Raw genomic sequence first — 18,381 nt, 5'->3', positions numbered from 1 at the left:
CTTTGTTTGCTCCTGCTCTCTGCAGCCTGAGGTTATACAGACTGTATTAAAATTTACACGCTTGTTTTATTGGTACACGCAGGATGGTAAACAGTAAACAAGTCCCAACAAAAGAAATTAAATCTGCCAGTCTCTTTCGAATTTTCTTTCTTCCCTCATTCCCGTTCTCCATGCCTTATCTCTGCCTTTCCGCCACAATAATATTGTTTTTCTACCCGGCGTCACTTTCCGTCTCTCTGCAGATGTCTCTATGCTCTTTACGTTCCCTCCCTCTATTTCTCTGTTCTCCTTTAATCTCTCTCTCTCTCTCTCTCTCACTCTCTTTTTCTCTCAGACTCTGGATGATCTAGAGCAGAGGGTGAAGGAGGCAGGCATTGAGATCAGCGTGAGGCAAAGTTTCCTCACGGACCCTGCTGTGGCCGTCAAGAACCTCAAGGTGCTTTCACTTTCACTCATTTCATTTATGACCTCGCTGCCACAGTGATGTACAGGTGTTGCTGTCAGTGCCGCGTTAGAGAAATCAGATCAGCACCATTCTCTCACGATTCTCAGACAGATGCCAAATACAAATAGTGTGTCTGAAAGACACTTAATATTCCGTAATATCATCAGTTTGAGGGCACTTAGACTGCTGGATGAGCACAAAACTTTAACTGAATTAAGCTGAATAATGACACTGTTGTCTTCTGCTTCATAGCTGAATTGAATTTGTTCATAATTGATGAATATTGCAGCATTGATACTGTTATTGAACTGAATTGAATCAACATTGAACTGGCCCTACTGTCTTCAGTAGAGCCTATTATCATTGAATTAAACTTGTTTTATAATAGAGATGAAATCTCACAAAAACAAGTCCAAGGTTACACTTGACCACAAATCAGATTAATGAAAACAAAAATATATATTAATGCATGATAAGGTCATATTTTTAAACCTGTTTTTAAGATTGCTTACAGATTTACATATTATTTATTTATTTTATAATTTCTGTTATTCTCTAGTATTACAGTATTATAGTATTATGATAATACAATGGGTTTTTTTTTAAATACATAAGATAACATTTATTTCCCAATAAATAATTACACCTATAAATAATATACCTCCTCAAAAATATTTAAAGTTTTTTTAAGAAATAAGTGTTCCATAGATAAACAAAGAAAAAACAAAAAAACTATTCTTAAATTAGTATTTATAATATTTATATTTATTGATTTTATTTGTTATTTAAACAACACAACAAATAGTAGTGTAACAATTTTTTTTGTTTGTTTGTTTTTTTTTTGGTACAGGGACATTTCACTGTATTTTTTTTTATTTTTTTTAACAGTCTCAGTCTTAAATTGGGTAACACTTTAGATAGGGACTAATTCTCACTATTAAGTAGTTACTTATTATCATGCCTATTATTAACATATTGTCTGTTTATTAGTATTTATAAAGCACATATTCTGCATGATGACCATATTCTACATCCCTAACCCTACCCAATAACTAAACTTAAGAACTACCTTGCTAACTATTAATAAGTAGCAAATTAAAAGTTTATTGAGGCAAAAGTCATAGTTAATGGTTTGTTAATAGTGATATTTGGACCTTAAAATAAAGCGTGACCCTAAATTGCAGCTGCAGTCCCTGGTAATGAAGATTTGGGGGAAATGTGTTTAGCAAACTGTAATGAATGTAATGTCACAGTACAAAAAAAATTATTTACTGTAAGCAAAACATATTTATTTATTTATTTATTTTGGTTTTTGGTGCCATGAAGATTCCCCTAAAAACAGACACAAACACCTTTATTGCTGTCTCTGGGTCTGTCATGCTAAAGAACATCATTGAAGTCCGGGAGTAAAATACAACAGTGTGGGGATCTGATCTCATTCTTGAGGAGAATCATTTTAATTGGAACATGGGTCAGATGATCTGTTTCCCCCCAGTCCTCTCACCTCCCCTATCCTGCTATCTCCAGTGACGGCTGGGCCCCTGGCTGCCTGTTTAGCAAAGGCTTGCCATGTGTGCCGCCCTAGTTTTGGTGCACAAGATTAATGGAGTACCACCAGAGGAACCATGGTAACCTGGAATATAGCACACTGCTGAGAGCGGAAAGTAGCACTGATTGGACTGCTTGTCCAAGCCAAAATTACTGCAGGGTTATGCATAGTAGCACTCTCAAACCTCCCTCTGATGCTAATTCACTGACTTTTGCAAATTGTTGCATTCATTGCTTTGTTCTAATCCTCAATTCTCACTCTGCTCCTACAGCGGCAAGATGCTCGCATCATTGTGGGCCTGTTTTACGAAACGGAAGCCAGGAAAGTGTTTTGTGAGGTCGGTAATCAGCCGTCCAGCTGAGCATTATTAATCTTTGTCAGTGTCAAAGGGGAAACGTGGTGTTTCCGTTCATTTTTCATTCTTGGCTCAAGTTGTTCCCTAACCCGACCTGTTTCACACAACACAACTGCAGGTCTATAAGGAGAAGCTGTATGGGAAAAAGTATGTGTGGTTTCTGATTGGCTGGTATGCTGACAACTGGTTCAAGATCAAAGATCCATCTATCAACTGCACTGTGGAGCAGATGACAGAAGCTGTGGAGGGTCATGTGACCACTGAGATAGTCATGCTCAATCCAGAGACGGTGCGAGGGGCCTCTAACCTGGTGAGTGGGCCTGAATAATCTTTATTTTCTGATTCCTAATTATAAGAATTGCTCAGTTTGTGTCCTGGGGGTAGGCCCAGACCGTGCCACATTTGTGCTGTGGACTTGAATGGTATCTTGAATGTTTTTTTTTTTTTCTTGTTGGATGTTAAAATGTGAAAAAAATCCAAAGGATTATATTGAAGGAGGAACATACTGAATGTATGGAAGCTTGTTTCTGCCACTGAATAAAAAATAAAAAAGTTAATTGCAACATTTAATCTCACAATTAAATGACTTTGTAAAGGTATTACGTCAGAACTGCGGGATATAAACTTATATGAAGTCAGAACTGGGAACTCACAATTCTGTGAAAATTCTGAATCAGAATTGCAAGTTTATATTATATATTTGTGAATAAAGTTATAAACTAGAATTGTGATCTATAAACTCATGATTGTGAGAAAAATTAAGATGTCTTGAGTTTATATCTCGCAATTCTGACTTTTTCTCTAATCAGAATTCCGATATAAACTTGCAGTTGCGAGTTATGAAGTCAGATTTGCGAGTTTGTTATAAATTTGTGAATTTATCTGTCTATTCTGACTTTATAAAGTTATAAAGTCAGAACTGTGTTATTTACTTGCAGCTGTAAGAAAATGTGTAAATTGTCAGATATATACTCAGAATTGCGGAAAAAAGTCAGAATTCCAAGATATAAACTCATGATTGTGATAAAACAAGTCAGAATTCTGAGTTTTTATCTCGCAGTTCTGACTTTTTTCTCAGAAGTGTGCGATAAAAACTATGATATGTGAGGGAAAAAGTTGCAAATACCTTTTTTTTTTTAATCCTGTAGCAGAATCTGCCATACACAAGCCATATCCAGAAACAAGAATATTGTAGAGACTTATATCCAAAGACTATAGAAAATCCAAGACATGTCACTCTTATAGTTTTGAATGGAAAAATGCAACACTCAATATGGCCGCTCTATCGAAGGAAGCCCCACCTTCTGAATAAGAGAGCCAATCGCTAATCGGTAAAGTCAGTGTGTCACTGCAGCAAGTCCTTGTTGCTATAGAAACAGTCAGCGTTCAGAGACATGTGTTTAGGACCATGCATGTACACTGTCTGGTCTATCCTGAAAAAGAAGCTTTTTTAATGCAGTTTGAGCAAAAGAAACAGCATTTATGAATCGGTTGAAATTTAATTGTAAGCTTGGCGACCAGGTTTTGAGAATTTGATGTTTCCCCATTCAAAGAGACAGGAGTTGCACTTGCATGCCCGAGAGGCATTTCATAGTTGGCTTATGATATGAGTGACATGACTGGCCTTTGTAATATCATAACTTGTGTGGACTTTTTTGACTTGAGATAGTAAGCAACCACCCAGAACACCCTAGCATCCACCTAGCAACTGAATTTTGATAATAAGTTCCGATCAAACCTCATACAAAGACTGCAAATTACCTATACATTCTGAAAATACCATAGAAACCACATAGCAACAGACTAGCTAAGACCACCTTAGGAACCACAAAACAACACACCAGCTACCACTTAGAAGCTCATAGCAGCTGCATAGCAACATATTAGCAATCACTAAGAACCTCCTATCAACCACAAAGCAGCTGGGAAATGCAAATTACTGCAACATTTGCTTTTACATTTCGAAAATGACATACCACTTTAACAACCACTAAAAAACACCTTAGCAACCTTAGCAAAAATCTTTATTAGTTAATATTGTGTAGAATAAGTGTTTCAGCTGTTTCTGTACTTTCTTCAATTTGTCTTTTGTGAATTACTGTATGTTCTGTATCTGTTGGCCATCAGCCACCCTGCTCTCCACATGTCCTCGTCGGTCATTGAAAAACCCATAATGACTGTCCACCAGTGTCCCGTGTGTTCCCATATGCTGCACACTTTACAATGACATCATCCTCAGATTAGCGCGCCATACACAAGCTTCATTCTGTTTAGATAACTAACTCCGTTTCCCCACTGGGAACGTCCCATAACCTACCGTCATATCTTTAGCTGTGCACGTGCTGTTCTCAGATCTGAGAACCGGAAGAGTCCTGTTGGGGTCAGAACGCTCGGGTCCAACTGCTGTCCCCCTGGGAGAGCTGGATGGACAGGTGTGAGCTCCAGGGGGTGCTGTCTGGAGCCCACCCAACTCCGGTGCTCTGTGCTGGGAATTGGCTTGACGCATATGTCCCTGCTGTTTTCTTGGATCCGGAGCAATCTGGGCACGTATCCAGACACCTATGCTTCATATCTGACGTAAAAAAAACTGTCATGTTGGACAGGCCAATTTGTGATAAGATGGCCATGCTAAATTGGCTCAACATCACCATAATTTGTTCCCCTCATCCTCGCTTTACTGTCATTCACTTTGAGGGTGTAATTTTAAGAGAGCTGAAATGCTTCTTGACGCACAGTTTCTATCCGCACACGTTCTCCGCTGTCCATTTGCATCAAGTAATCACCAGATGCCCATCTGCAGCTTGGCTCATTTCCTAAAACGCACCTGTTTGAAGCGAGGAAGGTGCCTCAGCTGTTTCTGTAAGGTGTGAAAAATGTCAAGGAAATCAGTTTTCATATGCCACTGCGATAAGTGCGCGCCAACTCTATTTCTTTTCCCAGTACCCCTTAATGAGATGGAACATCTTCAGAGCGTGTGTGAAAGCGGGAGTTTATTTTTGGCGCTTCAGGTCCTGGTGTGTGTGAATGAAGATTTCACACCCAGGAGAAAAGTACCTCCGTCTATATGATGCAATCCCACGGTGATGAACTGTAACTGTACCTTACCTTGACCCCTCTCTCGCTTTCTCGCCGTCGGAAGTCTGGCGCTTTTTTCAGTTAGGCACTTTTGTAGCGACAGTGAAGTCATGCTTAAAATCCATTATGCATTAGCTCTTGTTAGCACACTGAGTTTATCCCGTGTGTGTACTTCTTTCATATGCATGCCAGATGATACCGTATGCCCTCTGTTTTGATCCAGACCTCACAGGAATTCCTAGCACAGCTGATGTCCAAGCTGGGTGGGAAGAATCCAGAGGAAACCGGAGGGTTTCAGGAAGCTCCTCTGGCGTATGATGCGGTTTGGGCTCTGGCTCTGGCTCTCAATAAGACAGTGGGGCCTTTGAAGGCAAAAGGACGGAGACTGGAAGATTTTAATTACAATAACAAGGACATTACTGCCGAGATCTACCGAGCCCTCAACACCAGCTCCTTCGAGGGGGTTTCGGTGAGTGACAGCTTTGGCTACATTAATAAATGTTCAGTAATCAGTACCAGTATATTTAAATCATATTCAGTGATAAACAATTGTGAGACCACAGTAAATCTAATATGCTAACTAATGTTGTTATGGTAAATTAAATCTAAAACTTTTTTTTAGTTAATTAAGCTGAAATAAAATAAAATTAATATTAGATGAAAAACTTTAACTCAAAGAAATAAAAAAAAATAGAAATGTTATAAACTGAAATATGAAGTTTTGTGTAGTAGAATTACTAAAATTGAAATAAAAATTAATAAAAAAGATAAATAGAAATATTATAAATAATAAAATTGAAATATTACAAAATACATAAACTTCTAAATTATTGACATGATTAAAACTTTGCTGAAATACTGAAATACACTCAATCTTCTACTGTACATGTGTGGGCATCTTTACTGATTTTAATAATGTAATATTGTTAGTAATATTTCAAGATGAACACTTACTTTCTAGACTGAAGTAACTAAGGCTTACTTGATTATCCATACATCATTTTTAGAAACATCATGTTAAAATTTGAGTATCAGATATCAGGTTTATATGTTTATCTCCCAGTCATCATTGTATTATGATACTATGATATTAAATGTTTTGCCCCTACAATAAAAACTATAGAACTTTGATCATAACTAAACTAAACATTTAAATATTATCTTACTAAGTCATATTATTGGGAGATATCAAGAGACAACTGATATTCATATGTTTTTTATGTAAGCAGTCTGTTATGCTGTTATAAAGATCTCACAGATATTACATTACAAGCTATGATAATTACATCTTACTTTTTAGCCATATTAATATTAGCAATTGCACCAGATTTCATAGTTGCATATTCTTACTAATGTATATATAAAAGCCTAATGCATCAAATCTAATGCTCAACAAGAACACATATCCAAGCATTTTTTATATTTGTTCTAAACTGTCTAATTTATGTATATATATATATATATGTGTGTGTGTGTGTGTGTGTGTGTGTGTGTGTGTGTGTGTGTGTGTGTGTGTGTGTGTGTGTGTGTGTGTGTGTGTGTGTGTGTGTTTATTTATGATTTCATGTTAGGTTGAATATAAATATTTGCAGGGTCAATCTAAAATTAAAATGTAAACTGAAAATATAAAAAAAAATAATTCAAAATATTGATGAATACCCCAATAGCATTTAAATAATACTATACTAAAATTAAAGAGAGCAATAGACACAGCAGTATAAAAATGTTTCTGTTCTCTCTCAGGGTCATGTGGTGTTTGACGCCCAGGGCTCCAGAATGGCATGGACCCTCATTGAACAGCTGCAAGGTGAGAAAAACAAAAGTAATTTTATGATTTATTTCCCCCTGAAAACTGTAAGGTACAGATATAATAAAGTGTAAATGAGAGTGTGTGTACAGCAGGTGTAGCCTGTGTGCATGGTTGCTTCTGCTCAATTCTAAATGATGAACGACTCTGCGATCAGTGTTCTCGCTCCATTTAGAGAGTAGCACAGGTGTCAGGTAAAACACTGTTTTTCCTGGGTTCAAAAGCTCCAGAGCTGTAATCATTTTGCCAAAGCCAGAGAAACGACTCTTGAATTGTTTTTTTTTTTCACAGCTCTCATGCACTCTCAAAAAATGATTGAAGAGAAAAAAATTACATGTGCATGAAAACTTAATACAATTCACTGAATATTTTAGTAGACATGGTGGTTCAGAAGAAGCCACTCTCATATCTATACTAAATTAGAATTTTTTTTAACCCATTCATTTTTGTCCATTTTTGGACATAGGTTTGAAAAAGAGACATAGAATTTGTGCATAGATATCTATGCATAATGTTGCACTTTCTTTTCTTTTTTTTCGTTGCCCGATATGACATTGGTTTCGGACTTTAAAAAAGGTTTCTGATGCCATTATAGGAATGTGTATTTGTCACCTTTAAAGGAGTGAAATGATGGGGTAAAGTGTGATATAGTGAATAGAATTCAGTTGTTAATCTGATCTTAACATGGCACAACTCTTTAAAGCTGTTTCTAGGTCACTTATATGAATGGAGTCTTCATCTTGTAGGAGCCTGTATCATTTTTATCATATTTTTCAAAAGAACCATGTATTTCTTTGGGTCTAAAACTTTTTAAAGTTGAGAAATGCACACTTAGTTCACCCTGAACAAAAGTAAGAATTCAAAACAGAGTAAAAAGAAGTGAGATGCAATAGTCTTCTGTGGAAAGATACCTGCTTCAATGTACTTGTGGCAGAAGTCGCTGCTTGTAGGTGTTTTAAGCGTATCTGTGCCCTACATTAGCACATCTTTGCTTTATATTCCATGCAGAACTCTTAACTGTGTGCTTTTCTGCATGTACAGTCTTTTTCAAGTCCCCCCACACCACTTCTCTGAGGTTGAGATCTTGGATTTCAATCGATAGCCCAGCATTTCATCTTTTTTGAGACTATTTTTGTGGTTTTGCTTGAGGGTTTTGAGTCATTTTATTGCAAGGTCTGCTTTGTACATGTCTGCATTTCAGCTTTAGCTTTTTGACAGACTGTCTCACGTTGTTTAGTCCTCTGGTACAATGTGGGATTCATGGTTTACCCTGTGATGCCAAGCTGACAGGGCCTGAGGCAGAAAGTAACCCCAAACCAATAAAGCTTCCACCTGCACGCTTTACAGTTGCTGCAAGGGTCTTTTTATCAAAGCAATCAAAGCACTTTTTGGTCTCCACATGTCTGGCATTGTGACCAATCGGCTCTACCATTGTCTCATCTGTCTAGGACATATTGTTCCATTAGTTCTGATTCATAACTGTTTGTAGACCTTTATTAAAAATTAAAAACAAAAATTGCTTACCAGCATAAGTAATCAGGACTTTTTCTATGATATTAAAATTGAGTTCCTGAGGAAACTGCCTCAGGCTTCCAAGGCACTTTAAAAAATTGATTTCAGTTTACATCTTCTTTATATGTTTTTAATAAAGTTAGATTGTTTTAATATATTAATTATATTATTAATAATAAACATTAATAATAATATAACTAATTGTAAGTCATCCTGCAGCCCTCTTATTGCTGAAGGCTGCCACAAGAAAATATTTAATCTAAAAAAAAATTGTATTTCTAAGTTGAAATTGCATCATGTTGAAACATTGGGAATATATAAATAATTTTATACTCCTTACGATGCCATTTTTATTCTTTCCACCAACCGCCAAGCCTCATGCACAGATATGGGATATCAAAGAAGGAATACATATATTCTGCCTTCAAAAGCCAACCAGATGAAAGCATCTTAGTAGACGGGATGTTATGCAAAAATTGGATTCAGACGTGCCTGGCTGCCTTCTTACCTCTGTGTGGGCAGCATTTTTTAGGCTGCGATTTACCACATTCCTGTGTGTGTAGGTCTGATGGTGAGGTTAAAAGAAGTTAATTAATTAATACATTTCAACATATGATTTTTATACTGAAACATGAGCACTAAAAGGGGTAACACTTTAAGGACCAATTCTCACTATTAAAGAGGTCATATGACGTTGCTAAAAAAGAACATTATTTGTGTATTTGATGTAATGAAATGTGTTTATGTGGTTTAAGGTTAAAAAACACATTATTTTCAACATACTGTACATTATTGTGTCTCTTCTATGCCCCGCCTTTCTGAAACTCATTGATTTTTACAAAGTTCATCGGTCTGAAAAGCAAGGTGTGCTCTGATTGGCCAGCTGACGAGACAACAAGACAAAAACAATAAAACCCATTATAAACGAGGCATTTGTTGCATCCAGTGGGGACATAATTACTGATTATAATGACTTATACTGTCTTTTTATGCATTTCGTTGCATCGTGCCATGTAAACATAAAACCATGTCTGCATTTTTCTGAGAAACGACAAACAAGCGCTACTCTACACTGCTCAAAACTCGCGTTTGAATCATCAGTGGCAAATTCTTTAAATATGAAAACGTACTTACAGGCTGTCAGTCAGAACACCAGCATTGTAGTCTACTCTCCCAGGTTCAGGAAATAGTCCTCTGTAAAATGCGTATTACACAGGAACAGTGTTGTAAAAATAACTTAACCACTGATTTCTAGTTGTGTCCTCTTTTTGAAGACCAAACAAAGTATTTTCGCTTTCACAAAGAAACACACAGTGTCTCCATGACATGGTGGCAGCGGCATCAACAATACTACAGCGAGAATCAAAGTTACGCCTTCTTTCTTTGCGTGAACATTTGGGCGGTGTTATGCAAATCTTCCCACACAGTGACATAGACATGTGGGAGGGTGTTTAAATGAGCCGTTTTAGGAGCGTGTGGACGAGTCTTAACTTTTATAAAGAATGTCTCTTTGGGTTTTATCCTTTAGTCTTTGCAACTTTAGGGATCTTATCTATTCACGAACAGCTTGTAACACTCCAAAGAGAAAGGAAAACTTGAAATCGCATTATATGACCCCTTTAAAGGAGCCATGTGTAATGTCTGGCAAAAAAATCAAGTCATACTCCACATTCCATACCAGATGGGGGCAGTATGCCTCAATAAAGTGAATTGGTCTACTCTAGAGTAACAAACGAGAAACGGCATAGTCTCTATGCTCCACCCCTACCTTCACAACAACCCTAGAGCCATAGCCGAAGCCTAAAGGACGTTTTGCCTCCAGAGGAACGTTGGGTGATGTCAAGTGATTTTGAAACATGACATCTTCAAGCTACTCCCCTTCACCTTTACCAGTGAATATGTTCATATTCGTTTTGTTCATATTACATTTTTAATTGTATATACACATTATTTGAATTAAATTAATTTGACAGACAGCATTCTGTCAACATCATTGGTCAACATCAGACAGCTGATGTTGACCAAGCTAGCGCCAACCCACGTAACCAGAGCTGCCAATTCTCAAGCATTCACCGTGAGACACACGCAATTGACTCTTTTCACACGCTTTCAAAAACTTGACCGCTCTGAATATAGTGAGTGAGTGCGCGCGCGGCCGGGGCGCGCTCTCTCTCTCTCTCTCTCTCTCTCTCTCTCGGGTTCATTATCATCGAAGACATTTCAAGCTTCTTAGGTAATGTTACATTTTAGCATCAGCTTGGTAGAGACGGGCTTTGGTAGATAACAGGTGAAAACCGGATCGGATCTGTGGGTAAGTTATAGCTAGCTTACTATCAAACGCAGCTACGGTTAGCCATCGCTAACATTAGCACGTTTATCGAACAGCCTTCGATACATTTCTATGTTATAACTTCCCGAAAAAAATACGCAAACATATAAAACAAACTTCTAGCGAAATACTAACAGCATCTTACTTACCAATCCAAAAGAAATGTTGCAAGTTCGGAGTCGAAGCTCATTTCTTTCAAGTCCATCAGTTGTCTCCAGCGATGGAAAGCAGTGCCGATGTTTACTCTGTTTCTGCTCCTTTTCTTATCGGATTTGATTTGTGATTCCGAGCGCGGTTGCTTGACATCAGCTTCAAGTACGCCCACAAGCCGTGCGAGTTATTCGTGTATTGCAGGTTGGCTGGTGGTTATGTTGCTGGCATATCGCCTCCCATGGCCGAAACTGGTATTACGACACCTGTCGGGCCGTGGCTAGTAATGCTAATGCTAATTAAGGTTGATATCTCTGCAGCACTATAACTTGACATTTTTTTAATGACATCATCGCCCTTATTTCTTCTCATTCTTTTGATGCGTGTAGGTCATTTTTTGGATATTTTTACCTCAATTTTTACACATGGCACCTTTAAATAGTTGCTTATTAGCATGCATATTACTAGCATATTGGCTATTTAGTATTTATAAACCACATCAATGCCTTATTCTGCATTACCATATTTTATATCCATTAACCCGACCCAATACTTAAACTTAACAACTACCTTGCTAACTATTAAAGGATTAGTTCATTTTCAGATTTAAAATTTCCTGATAATTTAATCAACCCCATGTCATCCAAGATGTGTATGTCTTTCTTTCTTCAGTCGAAAAGAAATTAAGGTTTTTCAGGAAAACATTCCAGGATATTTCTCCATATAGTGGACTTCAACAGGGACCATTGGGTTGAAGGTCCAAATTGCAGTTTCAGTGCAGCTTCAAAGGGCTCTACACAATCTACACAGGTCTTATCTAGCAAAATGATAGTCCATTTAAAATTTAAAAAAAAACTGTTTATGTGCTTTTTAACCACAAATGTTCATCTTGCATTAGCTCGACCTCACACATTACATAATCACGCTGGAAGTGTAACATGTGACGTAGGCAGAAGTACCGACCCAGTGTTTACAAAGCGAACATGCAAAGAAAGTCAAGTGCCCTTTACAAAAAAACAAAATGAAACAATGTTGCACGATTTTGGTGCTGGAGGATTTTTCGCCCTACCCTACCTTTTTGAACTGAAGTACACAGACGAAGACCCAACCACGCGACTTATCCAACATGATTATGCAGTGCATGAAGTCACCAATGGAAGAGCTTGTGCAAGATGAGCATTTGTGGTTAAAAAGTATATGCAGTTTTTTGTTGTGTGTGTGTTTTTTTTTTAAATGGCCAATCGTTTTGCTAGATCCTCGCCTGGGATCATGTAGAGTCCTTTGAATGTGCATTGAAACTGCAATTTGAACCTTAAACCCATTGGCTCCCATTGAATTCCACTATATGGAGAAAAATCCTGGAATTTATTTTCAACTGAAGAAAGACACGAACATCTTGGATGACATGGGGGTGAGTAAGCTACCAGGAAATTTTATTCTTGAAGTGAAGTAATCCTTTAAAAATCAGCAAATTATGACTTTATTGAGGGAAAACTCTTAGTTAATAGTGAATATGTGTTCCCTATTCTAAAGTGTTACCCTGAAAGCATTAACCCTCTGGAGTCTAAGGGTATTTTTGGGGCCTGGAGAAGTTTTGTCATGCCCTGACATTTGTGCTTTTTTCAGTTTCTTATAAATATCTGAATGGCTAAAGTCTATTCTCACTGTAATCAGCACAAACTAGGCTATAATAATATGTGAGCAGCATGTATGTACATGATTGTGTTTTTGAGAAAAAAAATGTTATGCGTGGTTAGTGAAAAACTAAAAATTTTAAATCACTTGAATAAGGCAATAAAACACATACAGAAAATTGGTTCCCAGGACTTTTGAGAACTGGAGCTTGTAGACTAGAATTTTTTTTTTCTAAATTATGTGAAAATCATCTTGTTTACTCACTTACAGAAAACAATATATTGATTTAAATTTTCTAAGACACTTTTTGTTGGTAAAAGTCATATGCGAGTAGGCGTCAACTATCATGAATTCACACCTGAGAAGACAAAGGCCTGCATAATGAGCTGCATAATGAGCCATTCAGTCAGCTGTGTCACTGAGAGGGATGAGTTACAAGAAAGAATGTGAGGACAAAATAAATGTATATAATTTTATGTTTGTAGTTTATTTATAATATATTTAATTATCCCACAACATAATTTAATATTCACTTGTGAGTGCAGTTAAACAGTTTATTAGGAAAAATCAAAGCTGACTTTCAAACTGAATTTTTTGCATCATTACTCCAGTCACACAATCCTTCAGAAATTATTTTAACAATCTTATTTTCTACAAAAAAAAACATTTATTGTTATTATTATCATTATCATTATTATTATTATTATTATTATTATTATTATTATTATTATTATTATTATTATTATTATTATTAATGTTGAAAAGAGCTGAGAATATTTTTTTCAGGTTTTTTTAGGGGGGATAAATTGAAAGAACAGCAATGATTGTTACATTTGTTACAGTTACATTTATTGTTACATTTATATTATTTACATCAAGCTTTTGAATGGTATAGTAGTGTATATTGTTATTGAAACTTCATAATATTTCACTTGATTATACATTTAGTCAGGAATTATAGTTTGGAAAAAGTCTTTGGAAAAAGTCTAACTAGTAAAATGTTTACACGTTATGTGAAAACTAGTACAAGTATATAAATAAATAAAAAGAGACATATTTATGATCTCTGCTGAATAAAGTGCTTCATTCTTTTTTCTGAGGAAATCCAAATCTCAAATCCTCAACCACATCACATCTTGTTGGGGTGAATTATGTCTTATTCCTCTCATCGCGAAGCAAACAGTAAAATAAAAAAACTTGAAGAACAATTTCGCTGCGTTGTCTTCTGTTGTGTGGGCGTATTCAAAAGCCGCGCGCTTCAGTGAAACATTTGAATCTCAAAAGCGCGCTCGGCGCGGGGGCGTGGTCGCATTAGAAGATAATGAAGGGAAACGTGAAAAACGGACATCGCGTTGTTTTCATATGGATTACTTTATCACAGAATATTTGTTTTCAGCAACTTGTTTAGTTTAAAAGAAGACATGTCAGGCTTTCTATAGACATCTCTCTCATGTCTCTGTGTTGAGTATTCACTGAGTTACAGTTCATTTTAATGACGCATTTGTAAATGAAGATCAGCGCAGACAAAGGCTGCAGACAGCACTCCTTGTTTGTTATCTTTATTTTATAAGTGCACAAAGTTTTGTTTTTATTATGTCTGTATACAAAAAAAAGTAGACCCTTTACAGATTCGATTGATGTATTGCTCTTATCTGTACGATCAAAACTGAAAGTGTAATTTAAGTTCTTTTCGGGGTTATCAGGAGAAAATACCCCAAAACGCGTATACGCGTTAATCGACTCCAGAGGGTTAAATGACATCATGGTGCCTGTATGAAACCAGTTTCCTTAGGACGTGCCCTCATGCATGAAACAAGGCAGCATCACAACTGACTTTGGGCATATAAAGTCTATATAAAGTCCCAGAGTTCACAGTGCATGATGGAGCAGAACCTGCACCAGGTTCAAACATCTCTCCATAGACCTCTGATAGAGTTGTGTCAGTGTATAAATGTGGATGCCAGTTTAAAATAAATGATAGTATTAAAGGTTCACAGGAGAACAGTGACCTCCATTATTGCTCGATGAAAGGTTCTGAAGCTGCTACAACTCTTCATGAATATGGCAGTTTGGCCAGATTGGACTTTTGGCCTAGTCTGGCAAAGGTTAACAAGAATCCAAGGCCTCATCACAGATGTTTAGAGCTTCTTCAAAGATGTCAGTGTTGTGGGATTGAAAGTCTAACAAGGTAAGCATCGTAAGAATGACCGGTCAATTTCAAATCCATCTTTTTGAAAGAAACGCCAGCATCTGGAATACCAATGGAAGCCACATATCCCATGCAGGCTTATTTCCAGACTTAAGTATTCCATTTGAACTTCCAGACATGGTGACAGGGGCATCTCTTCCTTCATTTGCTTGTTAACCTCCTCAAGTGACGAGTGCATTGTGACTGCAACCTCAGCTGTCGCATGCAGATTGGATCCTTTTCTCTCTCCTGTCTTTTGTTTTCGGTCTTTGTATTGGCGTCGTTTCAGAAGCTATCTTTTTGATCAGTGTGCCTGTGTTCCCCTGTTCAATCTGTCACATCTCTTTGTGTCTCTGCCGGTGCCCAGATCCTACGTCAATCCCTCTTTGTTTGACACAATAAAAAATAGAACTAGATTTTAACATTTTCTGAAGAAAATATGAATAGTTGCCCCTCAGAACTCACTGCCATTCTGCTACAGTGTTGCATTAGTCATTACAGTGCGACTGCTAAGGTGTTGTTGTGCAGTTGCTAGGGTGTTTCTTCCTGGACCACCATAATGTAAGTTGAGCTTGCCCATTAAAAGTCACCTTCACAATGCTAGGGTGATGTGGGTGGTTGTCAGGGTGTTATGTTGTTGCTAAGTGTTTGCTAGAGCATTGATGTGTTGTTACACTGTTGCTAAGGTGTTTCTTGTTTCTAGGTGATTTCTAGTGCATTGCTAGTTTTTTGTTTGTTTGTTTTTTGTTTACTGGTCCAAGTCAAAGAAGTACATCAAAATGGTGAATGATTCCTGTCTATGTCCCACTGTGCTAGGTTAATGTAGGTAGTTACCAGGGTGTTGTTGTGCTGTTGCTAGGGTATTGTTAGGTGGTTTCTAGGGCATCATTAACTGTAATTTTCTGGCCCAAATTTAAAAAAGCCCACCATAATGTAAGTTGTGCTTGCTTGCCCATCAAAGGTCAACTTTAAAATATTAGGGTAAAGTGGGTGGTTGTCAGGACACTGTTATGCTGTCATTAAAGTATTGCTAGGTGGTTACTAGGGCATTGCTAGATAGCCTAGTTATTAAATGTTCCAAATAAAAAAAGCAAACCTTAATCTCAGTGATGCTTGCTTATGCAAAGGCTACCTCCACGGTGCTATTTTCATGTAAGTAGTTGCTGGGGAGTTTTTTTTTGCTGTTGCTAAGGTGTGGCTAGGGCATTGCTAGGTGGTTAGCTAATCAAAAAGCCCACTAAAATGTGAGCAATGCTTGCCCATGCAAAGGTCTCTTCAAGGGTGCTAGGTTGAAGTAGGTAGTTACCAGGGTGATGTTGTGGAGTTGCTAAGGTGTTGCTAAGGCATTGGTTTTTTTTTTTTTTTTTTTACTGGTCCAAGTCAAAGGAGTCCACCAAAATGTTGAGTGAAGCTTGTCCATGCAAAAGTTACCTTTACAGTTGTAGGTTAAAGGTGCAGTAGGAGATCTACAGTGTTGTGAACATTGAGTCTGTTGCTGGATGTTCATCTTCCTACATTCAAAATGAAACTGTAGGAAGATCTATAGCCAGAGTCCACAGCGAGCTAAGCGGATACAATCTAAATGGTGGAAATTAAAGTCTTTTTGGTGTTTCTTCTCATGCCTGAATCATACAGCGCTTGCAGAGCCTTTCTTTCTTCCTCTATCTCTTTTGCCTCTTTTTCAAGTCTCCCAGGGGGAGGCCCAAGCTGACTGGAGTAATTATGCTTAATGATCACCTGATAATTATAATGGTTTTCACTTAAGCTAATTTCTTGTTGTGTTTGGGAGTGGAGGCCCTCAGAGCCCTGCACAGATCTCTGATGCCCACCAGTGTGTGTTTGAGAAAGAGAGGGAGAGTGTGCATAATAGAAAACAGAGAATTGGAGCAGGAGGGAGAGAATGTAACAGAAGATAAATTCCTCTGCCTTACGGTCCTCTCTCGAGCACTGCTGATACGGTGGTACGCAATTACAGCGCTTTCTATAAAGCTGATTTTAAGGGAGAGCGACCCTATTGTGCATTCTCATCAAAAGCTCTGTTGATACGCCTGCTGGTATATAAGGATTGATGATGATAGATCTGTTTTGAGTCTGTTTGTCTAATCCAAGTGTTGTTTAGTCTCTAAAGGCTGCCCAAAATTGGATCCAGCCTCACCGTATTGATTTACAGCAATGTGTAGTGACATTTCTCTTTCCTTTGTTCCTCCCTTAAAACTCTCCTTTTACCTGTTTTCCACTTCCCTGCATCTCTAAAAGTCAATGTGAAATCAAAATTGACCGTTTACTTTTTGTAAAACTCATTCCTGGTCTTTTTTGTAAACAATTTAAAATATACGATCTTTTCCACATCTGAATGATTTTCTTTTTTTGTTTAAGTTCACCTAAGCAGTGCAGACTAGTTAATGTTATACAAAAGCCACATAATTTAGTCATTACTTTAGGCTACTGGCAACCTAGCTTTTATAAAAACCTTTCCAATTTAATGCTCATTACTTTGAATTTTAGAAAAAGTTACTGCAATAATGATCAATGAAAGATTTGAAAAAGAAGCTAAACACTCTACAGATCTTGACCCTCGGCCTCTTCAGAAGTGGGTGGAATTGGAATTTTCAGATTTTTTTAAACCAAAAAAAATAATGATTTTTATAAGGTTTGTTAAATTTCCACTTTACAGTTAATGTAATAAAAGAGAATCAATAAATAAAAACAATAAATTAACAGATTTCTATTGAGTTAGATGCAACAACAAACATTCAGCATGACCAGGGTAGTCTGATTCACAAACAAATGATTCATGACTTAAGGAGTCAGTCAGAAATACTCAGAAATCAGACTCAAACTCCAGCTGTCAGAAAAGTTTTAAACATCTGACTCAGACATCGATCCATAGATATGACTCAGAATTTAGAGAACAGTGAAGCCTTGTTCACATTGACAGCATGGTCATGATGACTTTTCAGTTTTCATTTAATCATCCTCATGTCTTTCCAAACCCATAAGACTTTCATTCATCTTCAAAACACAAATTAAGGTATTATTAATATTCTCTCATAATTCTTATCCATTCTTATCCATTCATTCAAAGTCCACACAACCAAAATTGTCAAGCTTCTAAAAGTTTATAAAGAGGTCATAAAAGTAATTCATATCAATTATGTGGTTTGATCCAAGTCTTCTATATGGACACTTGGACAGTAGACACAATCATTTTATATGATGAACAGATTTTCGAGTTTAGGTTTTTATTTATATATAAACATTCAAACATAGAGCACATCAAATATGGTAAAGAGAACCTCAAATGTACAGAGAATTACATTCCCCCCCAAAAAACAT

General features: G+C 37.0%; 1 protein-coding gene across 2 annotated transcripts in view; it reads left to right on the top strand.

The window, feature by feature from the left end:
* LOC109063460 (gamma-aminobutyric acid type B receptor subunit 1-like) overlaps positions 1-18,381 on the top strand; it is a 130,604-nt gene that overhangs the window by 83,766 nt on the left and 28,457 nt on the right. For both annotated transcript variants that reach the window (XM_042745955.1, XM_042745954.1), the window contains exons 10-14: positions 335-436; positions 2,266-2,331; positions 2,468-2,659; positions 5,648-5,893; positions 7,168-7,231. In XM_042745955.1, the coding sequence (XP_042601889.1) occupies positions 335-436; positions 2,266-2,331; positions 2,468-2,659; positions 5,648-5,893; positions 7,168-7,231 (670 nt within the window). The remainder of the gene's footprint in view (positions 1-334; positions 437-2,265; positions 2,332-2,467; positions 2,660-5,647; positions 5,894-7,167; positions 7,232-18,381) is intronic.

Source organism: Cyprinus carpio, chromosome B19, assembly GCF_018340385.1.
Source record: "Cyprinus carpio isolate SPL01 chromosome B19, ASM1834038v1, whole genome shotgun sequence".
Taxonomy (NCBI): Eukaryota; Metazoa; Chordata; class Actinopteri; order Cypriniformes; family Cyprinidae; genus Cyprinus; species Cyprinus carpio.
This window is presented reverse-complemented; position numbering and strand designations above follow the sequence as displayed.